Genomic DNA, 22,316 nt, shown 5'->3' with positions numbered 1-22,316 from the left:
AAATTATGGAAGAATAACTTAATGCATGTCTCCCGGTTTGTATGTGTGTAGCACGAGCCAAGGTATGTTGTGTAACCTTTACAAAAGCTATGTTCTCATTTTGATATATGCTTTTTAAAGGAAGGTTACGGGAGAATGAATTCTTGTGTAAATGAGTGGCAATGGAATAGCTCTTGTGTTATACTAGGCTATGGAACTTAATGTGTGTTACAGAATACACATTTGATACCGAAGGACTTTTGAGAAGGTATCCAACCAATTAGGTACCGAAGGACACTTGAGAAGGTACCTGGCCAATTTGATACCGAAGGACTTCTGAGAAGGTGTCCGGCCAATTTGATACTGAAGGACATATGAGAAGGTATTATAGAAGCTCGATACTGAAGGACAAATTTGAGAAGGTATCTGAGCGAAAATATCTAAAATATGATAGTATTTAGAGTGGCCACGTTCACGTAGGCAGTTATGAATGGGGGACTGAGGTATGGGTCTTTTGGCTGGTTGTAAACATTGGGAGCTAGAGCGTTTAGGCTCGTTCTCAATTAGGGAATAATAACATTTAATGACGTTCTGAGAATGGTCTAAAGCTATATTTAGGGACAATTATTGAGTTTACTCATTCGTGTGTTTACATGTTCATAGTATTGCTATGTTTGTTGCTTTATGATTCTATAGTCACTCACTGGGCTATTAGCTCACCAAATTTTTGTATTCTCTTTTTTCAGGTTCCTCAAGGTTGATCCTGCTGCTGCTTGCCACCAAAAGTCTCGGCTTATTAAGAAGATTTAGGTTGATAATCTGTTTATGTACACATGTTTTGTAAAATGGACTAGGGCTTCTTTAGGAATGATTGGGCTTTCTGGGATGTTTCCTTTTTGTTTCCTGTAAAAGTAATGTTGTGGTTGTATGCATATGTCTATAAAGTTTTGTAGAATCCCTTTTGGGAGGTTTGTTGTATGTGTAAATTATTAGTGTTTGTAACAGGTTGGTATTAGATTAAAAGACTTGGTGGTGGTTGTGGGCAGTAGGGGCTAGTAACTACCACGGTAATGTACTTTTCCTGCATAAAAGAGTAATCTGGGAGAGGGTGTGATATGGCACCACATCGTTCAAGTCCTGGAATCAGCCCTTAAGAGAGCTATCTATCTACTTACCCCTGCCTCGGGGAAGGAGTGAATTCTATTTTGTGTAGCTGAGTTCCCAACTCCTAAATCAGACGAATTCCCAAAATGGTAGGTTTGAATTAGCGACCTAGCCACTCACAACCATACAAATCAAAGGATTTCCCTCAATGGCATGAGTTCCCAACTCACTCAGGATTGAGGTCATGTTACCTATGGTCATCCTAGTGAAGTGAAGTATTTGTCATGAACGGTGTTATATAACGAGACGTTAACACTTCGTGGTCAGGTCTTATACAAACTATTTGTGTAGGATGCCCCTGCTCGAATATCCCCAACACGAATGATCAGGAATAGACCATCTGTGACAAGTCACAACATTTGTGACCATTCCATAAAGCGGGCTGCGTCCGTAGCGTTACCATGATAAGGTTTCCCTCCTATATCCATATACTACAAACCATTTTGGTTATCACTTAAGACATGATCCACTTGTATGTCACCACATACATGCTTGAGTCACATACGGATAACCATAGATTTTATGTTTATTGGTTTGTGGCAAAGCAAATAAAACGAGCACATGAGAAAAATGCAAGATGTGAAGTAAATATCATATATTATACAACACAAGCATTTGTACAAACTGTTTACAAACTACAGGACACGAGACTTTAGGGCATCAACCTCAACACACATAGGTATTAATCGGCGTTGGTTGTGTTGAGATTACTCCACACCAACTAAGGACTTTGACGTTATATGATTAAGCAAAAGGGATCTCCTCAACTAAGGTTATGTGATAATAATTTTTGTTTGAGGTCTTCAGGGTTTAAATATTTTATTTATTTGATAGTATTGAGTATGAATGTTTAGAACCTTGGAGTTTTGTGGAAGTTGACGTTTACTTAATGTTGAGTAAATATGTTTTAAAATAGTCACTCACTGGATTAGTAGCTCACTCTTTTTGATGTTTTCCCATTCCCTAGGTAGCGATCAACTCCATAGAGGATAGTCGCTTTGCTAGTTTGCCACCCAGGCGCAAGTTTGAAGAAGAAAGAAGAAGAACACAAGCTTAGGTGGTTTAATGGTCCTGTCATTACTTTTGGTCAACATGTACATGTTAGGGACTAAGGAGAGTACCAGTGAGACCTACTATTTTGGGTGAATGTAAACGAGTTGTTATAGATTTACAACTCTGCACACGTGTTCATATTTCAGTAATAGTGTGTGAGTTATGGAAAGAATGTAAGTTATATTTATCAGGTGCATGAGACTGTTCATACAGGTGATGAAAATGGAGATTAGACAGTGGTTGCCATAAGAGGGTTGGTAGCTGTCGTCTTCACATTGTCTCCTAGAATAGAAGGGGGTTCTGGGAGGGGGTGTGATATTGGACCTCCCTAACGCAAATGATGCTAAATGGAAAAGGTGTGAAACAAAAAAGTTGGTGTTGCACTAGGCCATGAAACCATGTCCAAATTTCGGACTTGTTGGGTTGGACAGTTGGTCTTTATCGCAACTTTTCACTTGCAACAATTTGGGAGTGCTCGCTGTAAGATATATAAATTAGAACACTTTCAGAACTCTTTAATTTGATTCATATTCTAAAATCGGGTTAGGGCTTTGGAGAAAGCATCAGGCTGGGCTTGGCTCCCTACCGTGATCTGATGTTGGATGTAAAAACTGTGGAAAATAGTCATCGTGTTCTTATTCTAAAATCGGATTAGGACTTTGGAAAAATCGTTGAACTGGAGAGTGCATTTCGATTGCAATATGAATGTGAAGTCTATAAATTTTTCCTGGCGTAAGCAAAGGTTTATCATAAATTTGTGAGATGGGTCATAAAACATAAATGCACCTCAGAATAGGTTTCCTCAACAAAAACTGGCTAATTGTTAAATTTACTCGGTTTGATAACAGTACTTAGTAGAACTCGACACGGAGTAACAATTTCGACCCATTAATATTTTGGAGCGTCTGCTTCGGATCGAATGTACGATCTCCGTTGCGTGGGGGGAAGTTGGAATATCAAGTCTTGAATGGAGTTCAGACCCAGGGATTACAGTGCCGAAGCAAAGCTGTTTCTGCTTCATCGTGATCGTGCAGAAATTCATCCTCTGTCTGTTCAATCGTCTCAGCAGGTACGGATATTGGAATTTGTTTAGGTTCTCTGTTATTGAATTTTATTCAGCCGGCTGTTAAAGGAAGTCAGCTTGAAATTATCTTCAAATGATGTATGTGGAAGTTTTGGCGGTTCTCACTGATTTAGAAGCTAAGTAACATATAATTGGTGTGTGAGCGTTTTGGGGAGGGAGTTGGGAATAGGATTTTATGCATCATGATATTTCGTGGAAACAACTAGTGGGCAAATGGAGAAGGAAAACCCATGTATCAGTTGTTGCTGTCATAAGAACAAACTAATAGTATAAGAGAATTGGTTACACCGTACAATAACGAGGCTGTAAGAGAACTCAAAATTATTGCGAGTATCTGGCCCACTCTCTTTAAAAAATGGTTCCAAGGGTCCTGGTAAGAACCTCTGGAAAGATATCACATTTGGTCTTCCCTTATTCTCTCTGTTTTTTTTGAAAGAAAACAAAATTGATGAAATGAAAAGAGTCTAATGCTCAAAATACAAGCAACCATAGGAAAATAAAATTACAAATCAGAACTAAAGCAAGTGAACATAAAACTTAAACATGAAAAATAAAAGCTTGCAAATAATTTAGAAAACGAACATCATGAAGAAGCCATAAACCGAGCTAATTCACAACGGTTTTGAGAAGGCATAGATTTGAAAATCTTGTTGAATCCTTTCATATCAAAAGTTCTGAGAGAAATGTTTAACCGCAATAGATGATAACACTAGAGACTGAGGCTTGAAAGGGCAAATGGGCTTCCAAAAGTAGAAAAGCCAAGTAGCCCAAGTCTTCTTTTAACAAAATCTCAGAACTGGAGATGAGCCATAGAGAACAAATCACTGCCATGGATGTGATGGATAACTCCATGACAAAGAGATTCCTCTTCAAGCATACCAGCCCCTAGCCAATAAAGCCAGAACTGATTTAATATAGGTCTTCAGTTCAGAGACCTCCAAACAAAACATACTTTTACAGACCAACACCCATGTTGCCGAGTGAACAATTTTAACTCCTTAAATCCTTCTGAGAGAACAAAAGCAAGATTCTTTAAAGGTCTAAAACACCTTAGCTGGCAACAAGGATGAAAACTTGAATTTCGACCATTAACTATTAAAGAGTAGCCTCTTTTGAGATCTTCCAGCAATGGCATGAAACAAAAACCCTCGAAAACTAGAAATCCCCGACTCTCCATAGGATTCCACAAAGAACCATAGAATAAACTTTAATCTGTATATTAAACAATCAACTAACCAAAGGAGAATGATGAGTAGGGACTTTACAGAGCTGAGCTGTAAACCACAGGCTTCAATTAGAGAAGAAAATTTGGAAGGGACTTGAGATGAAGAAAGTTGAGAGGACCTTACTTGGGCTTTTATCCTAGACTCCCTAACAGCTGAAACTTGAAACAAAACATTGAGCTCATCCCCATAATTCTCAATTAGAGTTTCTTCAACATACTTTTCCATCAAATTAAAATCTGGTTCTTCACTATTAACACTTGCTATCCAGTCTTCATCCAAGTCATCTTGTTTGGGAGAACTAATAGAGCTCAACTGGTGCAAAATACCCTGGGTGAAACAAATCTGAAACCCCTTATTCTCTCTGTTTATCAGATGCCTCGTGGGGGAAGGCTCAAAAGTATTCGTAGGAAGATTGTCGATTTGGTGACAAACCCTTGTGTGAGTTATTTCCTTATTTATATCACCTTTATTAGATGAAGTTACATTCGATGGCATCGATTCTGCCTTTTCCTTTAGATCCTTCTTCTTTGATCTCCTTGAGCTTTGGTCATCCCCTTTTCGACAAAGAGGCAGCTGCTGTAGGGGCAGCCCTTTTGCAAGACCAACACGTGTTTCCTGGTAGGTGGGACTTCAGATTTTGGTCTCTGGATTCTTTGAGAGGCTTCTCTACTCGTTCCTTTTTACGCATATTGTTTGTCCCTTCTCCTGCATAGGTTACTTCCACTTTTACTGTAATCTTGAAACATAAAATTCCAAAGAAGGTTAAATTTTTTTTGTAGGTTTTGCATGATAGGTTTAACACCATGGATCAAATTTAGCATAATTATTTCTATGTTTTGTGTCCAAAATGGTGCACCCTTTGCAGACACCAAGGAGGACCTTCACTACTTTATGTGGGATTGCCAATTTGTGTCGTCAATCTAAAATAGATGGTTAAGTTCTTTTTGCCTACACTTGGTGTGGAGGACATATTGCGTCTCTAAGATTGTTGAAGTGCTCTTGAGTTTGCCTTTTTGTGAGAAAGGCTTAAAATAGCAGGGTGTTTTTTATTTTTATTTATTTATTTTAAATTTTATTTTATTTTATTTCAGAGCATTGGGATTGAGTGGAATAACAAGGTTTTTAGGGAGGCAGAGAGATCAAGGAAGGAAGTGTGGAGGGGCTAGGCTTAATGTCTTGTCATGGGCGTCAACTATTAGGCTCTTTATAACTGTGATCTTGTTGGGTTGAAGCCCCTTTTTGTAGTTCTTTTGGGCTCTCCATACTTCCTTCCTTGCCCTTTGTTTTTTTGCTGGATTTTTTTGGGTGCTCTTTTTGTTTGCTCTTGTCTTCCTTTCATTATTTCTTCATAATGTGCGCACACACACAAATGTGCACGCCCGCACACACACTTACACACGTGCACATGTATAATTATGATTTTTGTTTTATACACTTGGAATTCTTTAAAGGGGACGTGGTTTACTCTTTAAATTTATAGAAAACAATGGTCTAATTTTTTTTTTTGTCAGATGAAAAAATTAGTTTTCTATATAATCTTGAATCAATAAAAATAATGATGTTTTATTAAAAAAATTATAAAAATAAAAAGAAGTATTTAAAGAAAAGAAGAAGAAAAAAATAGGGTTAACAATGGGGTTATGTGCATAAGAAAAAAGGAATGAAAATATGTTTTTACAAAGATTTAAATTCAGGTGCAAATGGCGGTTGCTGCTTGGCGGCAAGGGGTTATGTGTACTTACAAAAAAGGAAAATTGTTTGTACAAAGATTCAAACTCAGGCACACGGGTGCCTGGGGGCGTTCTTGCCTCCGAGTCGTACAACATATTTGATCATCTTAGTTAATTCTCCAATACAAATAAAATTTATTCTAAAGTAGATCCCCGTGGCCCTACTGTAGATCATCCGCTGTATTAACCTTTAGTTGGACTTCTAGGTGAAACACTATTTAAGGAATTCACTTTTCATTTATAGTATCACAATTGGTGATATGTTCTACGAAATTCTTTGCAAGTTTAGCTGGTAATTACTATTTCTCCAGTGGTTTGATGTTTCTCTTTGTTTGGCCTGGTTAGTTTTGGTTCGGTTAGCCTCTTAGTTTCTTATGGGACTCTCTCTCTAAGTTTTATATGTTTCGTAGTTGAAGGTTTTCTTCTTTTTGGCCTATGTTCTTCATTAGTTGTGTTTGTTTCCAATGTTTGTAATGAAATTTTTGTTTCTGTTTAAAAAAACAATTACTTTGTCCTCCAGTTTTTACTTTTTCTAATTATTTTTTTTGCTTTCAATGAAACAAAATATGTTTTCTTGGGGCAACAACAATTGTTTCATTCTATTTTAAAATTTCAATTGCTTAACTCTTAAAGTGCTGAAACAGTTCAGTTAATATCTTATTCTAGGCCCACATTGCTGATGATCGAATTCTCAGATATGATGATCCACTTAGAGCAGATGATAATGCAACAGTTTCAGGCTCCTATCTGGAAGATATAGAAAATTCTCCTACTATAGGAGTGCCTTCTGAATCTGCTTTTCTACCTGCAGAAAAGGAATGGTCCTCTTTCACAAGATTCATGACACAGAGGTTTCCTGTCTCTAAACTGGTCTCTGTTACTTCAGTAAGAACTTTTCACGTCCAGTTTTACTTATTTTAAACTTTTCAATATTCAAGCTATAAAAACTTATGATATTTTCTTCAGTTTATGGGAAATTAAGCTCTTTATATGTAATGATGGATGTTTCTATATAGCTTATTCTGATCCCCTAGCCATCAAATTGTTCCAAATTTAGCATGACATTATTATAAATTTTCCATTTTAATTTTGATTTATTTCATAGTAGGTAATAATATTGATCTTTTCCCCTTGATTATAGGTGTCCAATGCAATAATAAAAGTTGGGAAAAGTATGGCATCTATTTCTGTTATTTTATTTTAGCCACCTTTCATTTCATTGGTCAGTATGATACAATCAGTGGCATAAAGTGACATTTGCTAGAGCAGGTCATATTTTTTCAGGTTACACTTACACGTTGTATGGCTTGTGGTAGCAGCATATGAGAGAACTTCAACTGGCATGCATTTGGAAGAACTTGAAGATCCTCAAAACATTACAGAAAATGAAGTCAAGGTCATCAATCGACAAGATTATATTAATCGCTTGCGTGAATTCAAAGATGACTTAGTTCGTGCTTGGAATGCAAGTGATCGTGTGACATCTTTGAAGATATCTGTGAAGGTAAGTCTTGCCTAAAGGCATACTACTTTTGTGTTCATTTCATAATATGTCGTGATTTTCATGCATCTGTTTTAATTTTCTGTGCAAATTAATTATCCTCCCAAAACTTTATATCAGTTGCAATGTATTTCTTGTATTTTAATTTGATCAATCACATCCTTAAACATTATCATTGCAGTGGCACTTTTCTTGTTAAATTTGTTAATTTTTCTAGTAGATGTAATTTTTTTTGAAAGGGTACACAATTTTTCATTGATAAAAATTTTGTATTAAATGTAATTTGCAAAGCTCATTCCTAAGCTACTAAGGTTGTTACAATTTACATCCTAAAATTTTATTTCTGTGGGCTAAAAGGTAGAGAGAGGGAGAAAAGCATCACTTCAATATGAATATTAGGTTAATTAATTAATTAATTAATTGTGAGGTTTCAAAAAGGATTTAAAGTATTTCTTAATTAAGATTGATGAAATAAATGTATATAATATTTGTTTTATTTCCATCTTCTAACTAAAATAAAGAAAAAAAATATAATATATACCGGGGGGGGGGGGGGGGGGGGGGATGGGATTCTCCAACTGGCCATTGCCTCCCACTCAAAATAAGGAAGTCGCATTTACCTACAGTGAGATGATTATATTGGTTTACCCTTTCTCTTTGGTACTTCAATAGGCCTCTGTTCTTTGAGGTATAAATTTGGAAATTTGTTTGGGATTTGGATTGGAGAATTCGTGGAGAGAGTCATTTACTAATGATCTTAAGCATGTCTCTTCAAATTTAATTGAGTCTTTTGCATGAAGGGCAGATAGTGGAAGTTGAATCAATTAATGTTGTTTTCATTAATAAGGGAGTAGAAAAATATAATTTTCTGTCTTATTTCTCTTAGGAGGAAATAATTTCTTAAATAGAAAAAGTACTCAATTACAAATAAGGAAAGAATAATCACAGCGAATATAATACAATAAATACAATATAACATTTCACAATAAAGGAAATAGTCATCACTCCCCCTCAAGCTAGTTTGAAGATATCATTCATGGCCAGCTTGTCAATCAACTTGTTGAATTGCCACCTTGGAAGACCTTTAGTTAACACATCTGCAATTTGCTCTGCCGTCGGAAGAAAGGGAATGCATATTATTCCTGCATCAATCTTCTCCTTTATGAAGTGTTTATCAACTTCAATATGTTTTGTCCTATACTGGTTTTGTCCTATAATGAAGGACTGGATTGTGGGCAATGGAAATTGCTGATTTATTGTCACAGTAAACGCGTATGGGCATTGTCTGAGAGAAATTTAATTCTTTCAATAGTCTTCTTATCCATATGCCCTCACAAATACCATGGGTTAATGTCCTAAATTCTGCTTTAGCACTATTTCTTGCAACCACACTTAGTTTTTTACTTTGCCAAGTAACCAGATTTCCTCAAACAAAAGAGCAATAACCCGAAGTAGATCTTCTGTCAGTCGCACTACCTGTCCAATCAACATCAGTGTAAACCTCAACATTCAGGTGTTCATGCTTCGTGAATAATATACCTTTTCCTGGAGTACCTTTCAAATATCTCAAGATTCTATAAACTGCTTCAAAGTGAACTGACCCAGGAGCATGTATGAATTGACTTACCACACACTAACTGCGAAAGCAATGTCAGGACGTGTGTGAAAGAGGTATATGAGTCTCCCCACAAGTCTCTGGTATTTTTCCTTTCCTTTTACTTCCTTTTCAGTTGCAGCTACCAATTTTATATTTTGCTCAATAGGAGTTTCTGCTATCTTGCAACCAAGTAAACTTGTCTCATTCAGTAGGTCAAGAATATACTTCCTCTGGTAGATAAGAATACCACTTTTAGACCTAGCAAACTCCATGCCTAGGAAATACTTTAAGGTTCCCAGGTCCTTGATTTGAAAATCATTAGCAAGGTTTTTCTTCAAGATATTCAGTCCTGTCTCATCATTACCTGTAAGAATGATATCATCAATATACACTATCAAAACAACCAACTTACCACTTCCAGTATGTTTATAGAACATAGTATGATCAACTTGACTTTGATTGAATCCATAGCTTGTGACTGCCTTTCCAAACCATTCAAACCATGCTTTAGGAGATTGTTTAAGCCCGTATAATGATTTCTTTAACTTGCACACTTTGTTAATCTTGGGATCCACTTCAAAACCTGGTGGCAAGTCCATAAAAACCTCTTCTTCAAGATCTCCATTGAGAAAGATATTCTTGACATCAAGTTGATAAAGAGGCCAATCAAAATTAACTGCAACAGACAACAGGATTCTAATAGAATTAATTTTAGCTACTGGAGCAAATGTTTCTTGATAATCAATACCATAGGTCTGAGTGAACCTCTTGGCAACCAATTTTGTCTTGTACCTTTCAATATTACCATCAACTTTACATTTTACAGTGAACACCCATTCACTACATCCCACTGTTTTCTTATCTTTGGGTAGTTCGACTATATCCCATGTGCAACTTTGTTTCAGCGCATTAATCTCTTCCATCATTGTTAATTTCCAGTTCAAATCATTTAGGGCTTCCTGTATATTCCTTGGAACAAAAAGGTTTGTTATTTTCGATGTGAAGGCTTTATGAGAATCAAATAATCTATGATAAGAAAGATAGTTTTCAATAGGATATTTGGTGCATTTACGAATACCTTTCCTATGGGCAATTGGAATATCAAGATCAGAGACATCAGGTAAAGAATTAGAAGGAGATGAAGAACTAGGAGAAATAGAGTAGAGTGTCTAATACTTGGATCTTCAGGATCATTTATCGTAATATTTGATCGGTCTTGTGATAATTCAACTGTCTGATCTTGGACTCTTTGAGTCAAGTTTCTTCTAGTATAAACTTGAAGTTCAGGATTTCGACTAGTAAAGTCATTTTGTAGCGTTTCTCCCCCTGAAGAACTCTCCATACTTGGCATTGAAGGACTAGAAACTCATAATTTCAGGACCACTGATGTTTGGGAGAGATGAAGTGTCCCAAAAATTATCTTCAAGGTTAGATATCTCCACCTGAAGAGAATTTGGGCCAAAAAAAGGTTGATTTTCTAAAAAAGACACATCCACACTCTCAAAATACTTTTTGGTTAAAGGATCAAAACATTTGTAAGCTTTCTTATGAGAGAAAACCTATAAAAATGCATTTAATGGCTTGAGGATCAAACTTAGTTTGAGAAAGAGGAGAAGTATGGACATAAGCAGTACACCCAAACAATTTAATTGGTAAATAAGAAAACAAACGATTATTAGGAAAAAAACTCATTGAAGTGATTCAAAGGAGTCTTAAAATTCAAAACCTTAGACGACATTCAATCGATCAGATATGTAGCTGTGAGAACGGCATCGCCCTACAAATGTTTTGGAACATTCATAGAGAACATAAAGGCACAAGCAACTTCAAGTAAGTGTCTGTTCTTTTGCTCAGGAATGCAATTCTGTTGAGGCGTGTCACGACACGTAGCTTGATGAAAAATATCCTTATCTTACAAAAAATTGGTTAATTGTGCATTAAAATATTTAGTGTCGTTATCAGAGTGAAGAATTCAAATTTTAGTTTGAAATTGAGTTTCTATCATATTATAAAACCGAACAAAAACCTCTTTTGCCTCTGACTTTTTTGTTAACAAATAAAGCCAAGTTAGACGAGTGTGGTCATCTATAAAAGTAACAAACCAACGCTTACCACTATGAGTTAAGACTTTAGACGGACCCCAAACATCAGTATGAATTAAGGAAAAAGGTGATGAAACCTTATACGGTTTAGGCAAATAGGTGGATCGATGATGTTTGGCAAAAATACAACTTTCACATTGAAAAACTGAACAATCAACTCCTTTAAATAAAAGAAATTTGGATGTCCTAATCTACAATGCCAAAGCATTATAGTTTCTTTAATAGAAGGAGAACAGACACTACTCAAGCCTTGAACTTTTTTATGACTAGCAGAAACCATCAAAGTAATAGAGACCATCAATCATCTTAGCACGTCCAATCGTCCCCCGAGTCTTGATCCTGAAAGATACAAGGAGTTTCACAAAATATAACATGACAGTTAGCATTCTTAGAGATTTTACTGACAGACAACAAGTTGCAGGCTAATTTTGGAACATGAAGGACAGAACGTAATATAAGTTTTGTAGTCAAAGGAATTGTTCATTTTCCTGCAATAGAGGTGATGCTACCATTGGCAATGCAATTTTTTCATTGCAATACACAAGAGAATATGATTCAAATAAACAGGAGGAATTAGTCATATGATCAGAGGCTCCAGAATCTATAATCCATGGAGATGAATTAAGGCGAGAGAGAGCTTGAGGACAAGTACCTGATTGTGCCAAGGAAACACTAGGATTACCAGATGATGAATTGTTCTTTAGCAGCTTCAGAATTTGATCAATTTACTCTTTATTAAACGGGCTAGAGTCAACAACATTAGCACTAGTGGTATGCTGATGGGAATTTCGCTCACCTTGCTTAGAATTTTTTCAATTTGTAGGTTTTCCATGAAGTTTCCAACAAGTTTCACGTGTATGTCGAGGTTTATTGCAGTGGTCACACCAGACACGAGGCTTTTCATGTGGCTTGTTGGATTGATCAGAAGCCTTCATTGCAGTATTTTCAGTCACCAATGCAGAGCATTCAACTGAATCAATAGGTTTTTTGCAAATCATAACATTCTTTTGACTTTCTTCCCTACGAACTTCAGAAAAAACATCATTAATAGTTGGAAGAATAGTTTTTCCAAGTATCCTACCTCTAACTTCATCAAACTCATTATTGAGGCTGACAAGGAATTTGTAAATACGGCCATCTTCAACAGTTTTCCTATATGCTTTTGGTCCTTTGTAGACTTCCACTCATCCGTATCAAAGAGGTCAAGGTCTTGCCAAATCCTTTTAAAGACTGAAAGTATTATGTAACTGAGTTAGTTCCTTGCCGTATATCACCCAATTTCAAGTTTAACTCAAACACTTGTGACTGGTTGCCCAAATCAGAATACATCTGAGTTACACTATCCCATAATTCCTTAGCAGTAGTGTAACACATGTAGTTACAACCAATGTCTTCAACTATGGAATTGACAAGCCAAGTCATAACCATGGAGTTTTCAGCGTCCCATCCGGTGAATGAAGGGTCATCAGGACTAGGAATAGTTTTTTCTCTCGTGATGTAACCAATCTTCCCTTGTCCACGAATATACATCCGAACACTTTGGGACCAACGAAGAAAATTATCCCCATTAAGTCGAATGGTAGTTATTTGGATAGGAGGATTGGTTGGATGGATACGATTGTTGAAAACTTTAGCGATAGGTGCCCGAGTGTCTGACGTATTGCTAAAGAAGCAAAGACAAAAAAAAAACCAGTAGATCTGAAAAGAAAAATACACCAGACAGAGGCTGAACAGGGCTGGAAAAATCTGGAAAACACACACCAAACAATGGCTCAATGGCAGTGGTAGACAGTGGCGACAGGCGGCGTTGAATGACCGGAAGGATAAACCGTGATGACTACCTGCGAACAAGTGACAAACCCCAAAAATCGCGACAAAAAACTGGCTGAGACGAACTGCGCGGCTGAGATGTGGCATCCGGCGACAGGGCGATCAACTGGTAGTAGAGGGCGCGATGTCCGGCGGCGAAGCGGCAGTGACAAAAAATAGGTTTTTCAGAAAGTTAGGGTTTTTAAGGTAAAAAAAACACTTTGCAGCTCCGGTATCAAGTAGAAAAATATAATTTTCTGTCTTATTTTTCTTGGGAGGAAAGGGTTTCTTAAATAGAAGAAGTACCCAATTACAAACAAGAAAAAAATAATCACAGCAAATATAATGCAATAAATACAATATAAAATTTCACAATAAAGAAAATAATCAACAAATGACAGTTTTTATTAAGTGCTTTACATGAAGCTATGGTGATAGCTGAAGATTCAACTAATATTGATTGGTTATTAAAGGTTGAGTCAAAAAGAGGAAGAATCTTAGGCCGAAAATTTTGTTCAGCAACGGTCCATCTCTTCTCATCTATAGAGCGTTTGAGTAAGAATTGTTTGACTTCTTATTCCAAAAAGATTGAGGTAGTTTTTTATTACATGGGATGAAAATAAGTTGTATCTATTGGTGTTCGTCAAAGAGGATTCTCATTATAAGTAAATTTCATTGAAGTTTTCGCAAACCTTTTGTAGCTAGTGGATTATGTTAGGTACTTAAGCACCTTGGAGAACCACACCCCAAAAGCCAGCTATTGGGGTGGGAGAGTCAAGCCACTTAAGTACCACATTGGTCATCCCATTCTAACCAATGTGGGACAAAGGCATTCCCTACTACCTTGGTTCTTAATATTACCCCATTCCCGGAAAGGCGACGTCCGAGCGACTACTCTGACGGTATTTCACTCGGCCACACCCGGTCAGAATCTTCCATTGGTTCCACTCCGAAACGTCAACAACTGACTTTGATACCATTGTTAGGTACTTAAGCACCTTGGAGAACCATGCCCTAGAAGTCAGTTATTGGGGTGGGAGAGCTAAGCCACTTAAGTACTACATTGGTCATCCCATTCTAACCAATGTGGGACAAAGGCATCCCATACTACCTTGGTTCCTAACAGATTCTTTAGTTATTTTCAAGCTTGGAGGTGAGATCAAAATAGATTTTTGTCATGATCATTGCATTGCATCACATCTTTCCTCCATACCTTCCATTTTTAGCCTTTATTTATCAGATGAGTGGGTTGTTTCCAACATTTTTAAGGAAAATATTCTCCAGTTGCTCGTTGGCGTCAAAGATTTTATGGCCTATTGTAGTGAAAAACCATTTTAGCCAATATTTGGTCTGAAACGATTTAGAGGTGCTTTCAATGTACTTTGTTTCCATAGAGTGATTGTTTTGGTTCTGCTTGTCTTAAAGCTTCTTCTTGGTGTTTCCAATCCTAGTGCTTTACTTATTTCTCTATTCAGGATCTCATCTCAATTGGAATGCTTTTTATCTTATCATTTTAATTCAGTATTGTTTGTCTTTTTTATTTCATTTTGTTTATTCTTTGTTTTACTGTTTCCCCTTTCCTGGGTTATTGTAACTTTGAGTATTAGTATCTTTAATATTGTGTCAATGAAAAGTTTCGTTTCATTTAAAAAAAAGGATTGGAGAATTCTTAGAGGAAACTAGATTTTAAATTAAAGAAATAATTTAATTGTGAGCAGGGGCATGGTTTGGAGAGAATAGTTGATGAAAAATAGAAGAAAAACTGGGTAGTGTGATTTAAAAGAGAAATAAGAGGATATTCTTTCCGATGGATTGTCAAATTTCCCTGTTTATTCAAATCTTCATCCTTGTTGCCAGCTAAGGTGTTTTAGACCTTTAAAAAAATCTTTTTTTTGTTCTCTCGGAAGCCTTTAAGGAGTTAAAATCACCATTCGGCAGCATGGGTGTTGGTCTCTAAAAGTATGCTTTGTTTGGAGGTCTCGGAACTGAAGATCTATATTAAATCATTTCTGGCTTTAATGGCTAAGAGGGGCTGGTGATATTTGAAGTTGGTTGGCTCGAATTTTCAGATTTTTTTGCTCACCCCTACCCAATCAATTTGATTCAGAATATGATCTTTTTCCCGTTTAATGATGCTTGAAAAGCTTAGTTGCTACATTTTCAAGTTGCTAAGCTTAATTTTTGTGAGCCCGATCTCTCTGGGTTTTTTGTACTATTCATCATATTAATCAAAAGTTTGTCTCTTATCATCTTAATGGTTTAGTCCAGTCGGTTTTTGTGACACTACATTTTCCATTATTTATGTTAGTTGGAGACTAGGAGTGGGAAGTATAATCCTTTTCTTATACTAAGTTTGAATTACAAAACACAACCTTGTTGTACAACTGTACCCTTAAGTAGGACAGTTTTAGAGTTTGAATTGCATATGAAGTTAAAAGTTCTCTCCTTAGAATCTTAGATTCAGATTGGTTATCTGAAAGCTAGGTTGTTGATGTTTTAGGTTGCCAAGCTTCTGAAGGATACGTCTGTTTTGCAATTTTATCCCACACTTTTTGTTCTAGTCACGGATATTTTGGATATGCTTGGAAATTTTGTGTGGGATCGCATCAAGAGAAAAGCTGAGTTCACTGATGATGGGGCCAAAATTTGCTCCTTGCCAGGTTCTTTCTCGACACACGTTGATTATTTACTTTTTTATTATTTTTTTTGGTAAAAGAAACTCTATTAATATGAATAAGGGGAAGACCCCGAAGAATTACAATAGAGATTGTCAATTATTGACTAAAAAAGATAAACTAAAATGAGTGAAAGAGTGCTGTAATTTACACCAAGAAAAAGCAGTAGATAAACGAACTCAAAAAACCAAACAGAAGAAGAACATGTAGCATGAAAAAGTCGTTTGTTCCTTTTACCCCATAAGCACTAAAGGAAAGCACGGATAAAAGCCAACCAAATGATCTTCTTGGTTCCACCAAAAGGATGTCCCACTAACACCGAGGCCAAAGCATCAGAAATATCATGAGAGCAAGTGAAATGCCAACCAAAATGAGGCAAGAGAAGGTTCCAAATGCCAGTGGCAAAAGAACAGTGAAAAAATAGATGAACTGACGATTCAACATGTTCATGGCACATATGACACCAAGATGGAGAAAGAGACATGTAAGGCATACGATGCTACAAATGATCAACAATATTAATGGCACATATGATTATTTCCTTTTTTATGTTCAATATATTCTTTGTATTTATTATATTATATTTGTTGAGTTTGTATTTTCCTTATTCGTATTGGGGGTTTATTTTATTTAGGAAACCTCTTTCTTCTCAAAGAAAATAAGACATGAAGTATTATTTTCAACATGCTATCAAAGCTGAAAACCCTAATTTAGAAGGAACAAAATTATTAGTTTGGAAAAAGATCATTAGGATTTGAACATAGAATCTCCTACTCTTATGCTATCTTAATATAAAGGAATAAAATTGTTATGTATTCCAATAATTGGAAAGTAAGAAATACATAGCCTTCTTAAGAAGACCGAATGCAAGAAAAGAAATAAGAATGATAAAAAGAACATAAAAAATCATTAGTGAACAAAACTAATTTAAATGTTTACAGCTAATATTTACTATTACTAATATTAAACCATCACAATTGTTATTGTTGCGAAGGGTAAATGGTTGGATTTTAAATTTTCTTTATATTTTTGTGATATTAGATGTGTATTATGTTTTTCCCTTAAGAAGTTGCGTCCTTTTTCCTAATAGTTGCAGGAGTGGAAGCGACAATTTAGAAGTTGGTTTGCTTTGTGGCTTGGTCCTCTCACTTTTGGTCTTAAAGAACTTCTTTTCTAGTCAGCTCAATAGTCTTCCGTTGGCTTTGGCTTTAAAGTTTATGTGTTCTCTATCTTTGGATTTCTTTTCTGGAGTTGGTTTCTTAGGTTTTAAGAGTTTGCTTTTCGTTGTTTTCTCTTCATTGTATCTCACTAGCATTGTCTTCTTATATTTTTCTCAATTTCTCTCATCTCTTAAAGGTTGGTGTTTTTTTGAGCTTGTCCCTTTTCATTTTTTCAATGAAAAGATTTCTTTTCCTTTTCAAAAAAAAAAAAAAAAAAAGAAGAGTAATATGATTGTATTTATAATTTTAAAGAAAGTCAGGAGAGATTGAAGGAAAAAAAAATGCTCTCTCCTCTCTCCTCTCCCCTCTTCCCTCTCTATCTAGCCCCGACCACCATGCCACGACCGTTACCGATCACTCCCTTTTCCACCATTGTCGGGTCAATCCATATTGACCGGAAAATTTTCTCTCTATCACCAACTACATCGATTAATGGAAAACACTTCAAGCTCTTTGAACAAAGCCAATCCAACATTCACTCAATTTTTGTCTCATGGAAGTCTCATGAATAGTCAACTTCCTCTTTCAACTCACTTTTCAAAGACCCCTGCAACCACAAATTCTTCAAGAAGTTGAATGACGATGGTGATACTCTTTGGCTTGAAAAACACGGTAACAAATATGGCTATTTTGCAGAGATTACCTTATTAGAACAATCTGGCCGCCGCTCCAATATCCTCATCCCTGTTCTATGGAGAACAAAAGAGGCTAGTTTTCTTTCTTTTCATTGGTTTTTGATTATCCTGTGAAACCTAGTTTACTGAACAATGCAACAATCAACACTACTACACAAACATATAAAGCAACCGTTCAAACAAGAAGCACCCACCCTTCAACATCAAATAATGACACTCTCCCACCAAAACAGGGCAGTTATAGTTCCTCTCCAGCCCTCCTTCATCCATAATTTGATTGGAAAGCTATGGTGGTTGTCCAATGGTTTGCACACAGTGACTCATGGCCAGCCATCCGAGAATTCTCTCCAAACATATCTATCATCTCCCTACACTATTAACCCCCTCTATGATGACAAAGCCCTACTCTATGTTTATGGCACATAAATTTCTCAAAAATTATGTGCTAATTCAGATTGGATAACCATTGATCATCTGAAACTTAAGTTTCTTTCACCATCAATACCCTCATCATTCCAACAACAAATGGTAGCATCAAGTGGAGGATGATCGACATGTTTCATCTCCCAATTACATTCTAGACCAAAGCCACCTTGAGGTAAATTGAAGACATGTGTGGTGGATATCTTCATCCCTCAAATCAAACTGAAAGAGGACCGATTCTTTCCTTTGCACATTTGAAGATCAAAGAAAATAAGAGAGGCTTCATTCCATATGAAATCTGATTACCAAGGGAGCTACCGACGATGAAACAATTGTCAAAATCCAAGTTGTCGGTGTCGGAGTACAGGGGTAGTGGCGGAACCCTCTTCCCAAAAGGAATTAGCAATAAAGTGGATGTTGAAATTGTGGATCTTAATGACTCTCGGATGAACAAAAAAGGTAAGTCCATCGCTATTGAAACAAATCAATTGGATTCTCCCTCTCTCCCCATATCTTGAGCCATTGACCGAATCTCCTACAATTAAGGAGTAGATAAATCTTCCTTCTGCCCTTTCCTTGATTGATCAAACAGTGGACCCACATCCTGACCCTACAGCTCTCTCCAATCCTGCCGAAAACCCTAGCCATATTAAATCACTTGAGTCAACCTCATCATTTAGTTTCCAAAATCAGCATAATAGCCCCATAAATTTGGCCTCACCCTCATTTTCATGACCCTCTCTCTCCGCGGTTACTTTCCAAGCGGGACCCACCACCTTACAAGCTAGCACTATGCATTCCACCTCAGCCAACAAACCAAATCTTCCCTTTGCCGGTTCTGATATAGAGGGTTACCTTTCCAGCCCTACCAAAGAGGCAAATTTCACCTTTCACCCCCTCGATATGACCATCTTTGGCAACCAGCCAAATGAAACTCACCATTTGCCAATACACACTCTTCCCCCACTCCCACCAGACTTAAGTACCAGTCAAGACCTCCCATTCGATTTTCCTATTAACCAAGACACAAACTCCCCAATAAATGCCCTTCACCCAATTAACTAACAACCACCATCATCTTCACCCACCTTTTTTTTTTTAACAAGAAACGAACCTTTTCACCCACCTTATCCACCAGTCTTCATGAATTGGCATCTCTATTGTCCTTTCATGATTTATGTGTTAGGGCCATTCCATCTATCCCTCCTCCTACTCCAAAAACCACAAAAATCACAAATACTACTAGCAAAAAACCCAAGCTTCAACGCGAGTTACAAGGCCTATACTCCTCGATCCACTATAATAAATCTGCACCTTTGGCTATTAGGGAGGGCACATCCGAAAACCAATGAAATTCCTCACATGGAATGTACATGGCCTTAATTCTTGGAGGAAGCGTACTTTGGTTATGAAGCTAATTCAGTAACATAGCCCTGGTATTGTTCTCCTACAAGAAACAAAGCTGTCATCAGTTGATTCCTTTTTGATTAAATCTATCTGGAGCTCTTCCTACATTGGTTGAATTGCCTTGGGCGCCATTGATACATAAAGGGATATTCTTACTCTTTGGAGTGAGCCTGATTTCTCTATCCTCGAGGTTATCCAGGGCCGCTTCTCTGTTTCAATTCATGTATCATTAACAAATGGTTTCTCTTTTTGGCTTACAATAATTTATGGCCCATCAGATAATGCTTTTAGAGTTGATTTTTGGCAAGAGCTTGACGATTTAGCTGGTTTGGGAGGTGAAAACTGGTTTATTGGTGGAGACTTCAATGTCACTAGGTGGTCTTGGGAGAAATCACATGACAGAACAATATCCTCTAGATTGCATGCTTTCAATCAATGGATATCTGACTATCAATTACAGGATATTCCTTTGATGAATGGTTGCTTTACTTGGTCTAGCTCTGGTCCTATACAATTGTCTCTTCTTGATCGATTTTTACTTACAAAGAATTGTCTTTGTAAATTTGGATTAGTTACTCTCAAACGCTTGGATCGAACCACATCTGACCATTTCCCATTGGTCTTACCTTCAGGAAGTATCGATTAGGGTCCTTGCCCTTTTAGATTTGAGAATTCATGGCTTTAGGTCCCTTCTTTCCGCCCCTTGGTGGAGGATTGGTGGAATCACCACCTTATTACCGATTGGCCAGACCATGATCTTATGATGAAACTTTAGGGTTCAAAAACAATTATTCGTGATCGGAATAACACTCAGTGCAGTGAGGCTACAAAACTTCCTTCTCTTGTGTCGTAGTTATCAAAATTAGATGACTTGGAGATAAATATGGCCTTAATGAGGAACAACTTAATAGGCGCCGCTTACTTTGAGAACAGTTTGAGAATCTGACTGTTCAAGATCACATCCATTGGCAGCAACATCGTAAGCTTAAATGGCTTCTTGAAGGTGATGAAAACACCCGGTTTTGCCACAGAATTGTTGCTGCCCGCCGTTGTAAATCCTCAAATACTGAAATTCTTTCTAGAGATGGCATTAGCCTTTTGACCTCCCATGATATTGAGACTGAATTCTTGACATTTTATTCATCTCTCTTCACAAAAGACAGTGGTCAATGCTTTCTTCCAACCGATCTCGATTGGAATCCTATTTCTTCCTCTCAAGCCAGGGATCTAGAGCGTCCCTTTACTGAAGATGAGGTATTTTTAGTTGTCTCCTCTCTTGGCACTTGTAAATTCCTTGGCCTAGATGGTTTTACAACTGAGTTTTTCAAGGGACTATTCTTAAATATGATATGATGTTAATTAATGATTTTTACACTTCTGTGGTTATTAATGTTAAACTAAATGAGACTTATATTTGTCTGATTCCTAAGAAAGTTGACTTTAAATCTGTTTCTAATATCGACCGTTTAGTCTCATTCCATGTGTTTACAAGATTATTGCTCGTGTTTTATCGAATCGTCTGGAGAAGGTTCTTCCTTGAACCATTGCTGCCAATCGGCTTTCTTTTGTGGCTAATAGACAGATTCTTGATGCTTACTTGATAGCTAATGAGCTTATTGATGATTGGACCCTTTATGAAAAAACCAGGGGTTGTCCTAAAACTCGACCTTGAGAAGGCCTTTGATATGGTTGATTGGGACTTTCTCGACTCCGTTCTCTAGGTTAAAGGTTTTGGTTGTCATTGGCGCACATGGATCAGACGTTGCATCACTAGTGCGAATTACTCCATCATTATTGATAGTTGTCCTCGTGGCAAATATTATTCCTTCATGCGGCATAAGACAGGAGGACTCCTTTCTCTCCCTTCTTATTTATTTTAGTTGCTGATTGTCTGAGTCGTCTCCTTGATCATAGCTCCACGTTGGGTCTTATTGTTGCTCATCCTATTGGTCAATTGACTTTTTCATTGAACCATTTACAGTTTGATGATGACACTTTGTTGTTCTCTACTGTCGAGAGATCTGTAATACAAAACTTGTTTGACATTGTCCATATTTTTTAATGTGCTTCAGGGCTTAAAATTAATCTTGTCAAGAGTGAGCTCCTTGGGATTCATGTTTCAGACTCTGATTTTGAATGGTTGTTGCGTTCTTTTGGTTGTAAAAGAGGTTTCTGGCCTGCATCTTATTTAGGGCTTCCGTTGGGTGGCAATTCTAAGTCTGTTTTGTTTTGGCAGCTTGTGGTGGAGAGATTTCTGCATAAACTTCATAACTGGAAGTACGCTCGTATATCGAAAGGGGGTAGACACACGCTCATTCAAGCCACTTTTTCTGGCCTCTCTACCTATTATTTGTCTTTGTTTCAAGCTCCTTCCTCTGTTATTAGTTGCCTTGACAAATTGATTTGAGATTTCTTTTGGGAAGGTTCTCATGGTGATGGTGGCATGCACAATGTGAATTGGGTGATTTCTCAGCATCCTCAATTATTGGGTGGCCTTGGCATTGGAAATTTTAAACATAGAAAATTGTGCTCTTCTTGCAAAATGGACTTGCCATTTCTTATCTGAGCATGATGCCTTAGGGAGGAATCTCATTGTTGTTAAGTATTATTCCTCTAATTGTGTTTGGCCCTCTCCTTCTCTAGTGGTTCTTCCAAAGCTCCATGGAGGTTCATTTGTCAATTTATCGACTTGATTGCCAATCGGATTAGTC

General features: G+C 37.0%; 1 protein-coding gene and 1 pseudogene across 11 annotated transcripts in view; one reads left to right on the top strand and one right to left on the bottom strand.

Moving 5' to 3' along the window:
- Window positions 1-2,713: 2,713 nt before the first annotated feature.
- Window positions 2,714-22,316, top strand: part of LOC120086318 (uncharacterized) — a 53,013-nt gene continuing 33,410 nt past the window's right edge. Inside the window, exons 1-6 of one of the 11 annotated variants that reach the window (XM_090317996.1) lie at window positions 2,714-2,938; window positions 3,045-3,265; window positions 6,903-7,121; window positions 7,378-7,408; window positions 7,556-7,740; window positions 15,746-15,905. In XM_090317996.1, coding sequence (XP_090174122.1) covers window positions 3,164-3,265; window positions 6,903-7,121; window positions 7,378-7,408; window positions 7,556-7,740; window positions 15,746-15,905 — 697 coding nt within the window. In that variant the 5' untranslated portion in view covers window positions 2,714-2,938; window positions 3,045-3,163. Of the gene's footprint in view, window positions 3,266-6,885; window positions 7,122-7,377; window positions 7,459-7,555; window positions 7,741-15,745; window positions 15,906-22,316 lie in introns of those variants that run through there. The other 10 variants (XM_090318002.1, XM_090317998.1, XM_039042899.2 and 7 more) reach the window with 10 other exon arrangements.
- On the bottom strand, window positions 11,782-13,491 carry LOC150033868 (uncharacterized; annotated as a pseudogene).

This window comes from Benincasa hispida, chromosome 9 (genome assembly GCF_027475165.1).
Source record: "Benincasa hispida cultivar pf3 chromosome 9, pf3_genome.v1.1, whole genome shotgun sequence".
In the NCBI taxonomy this organism is placed as follows: Eukaryota; Viridiplantae; Streptophyta; class Magnoliopsida; order Cucurbitales; family Cucurbitaceae; genus Benincasa; species Benincasa hispida.
This window is presented reverse-complemented; position numbering and strand designations above follow the sequence as displayed.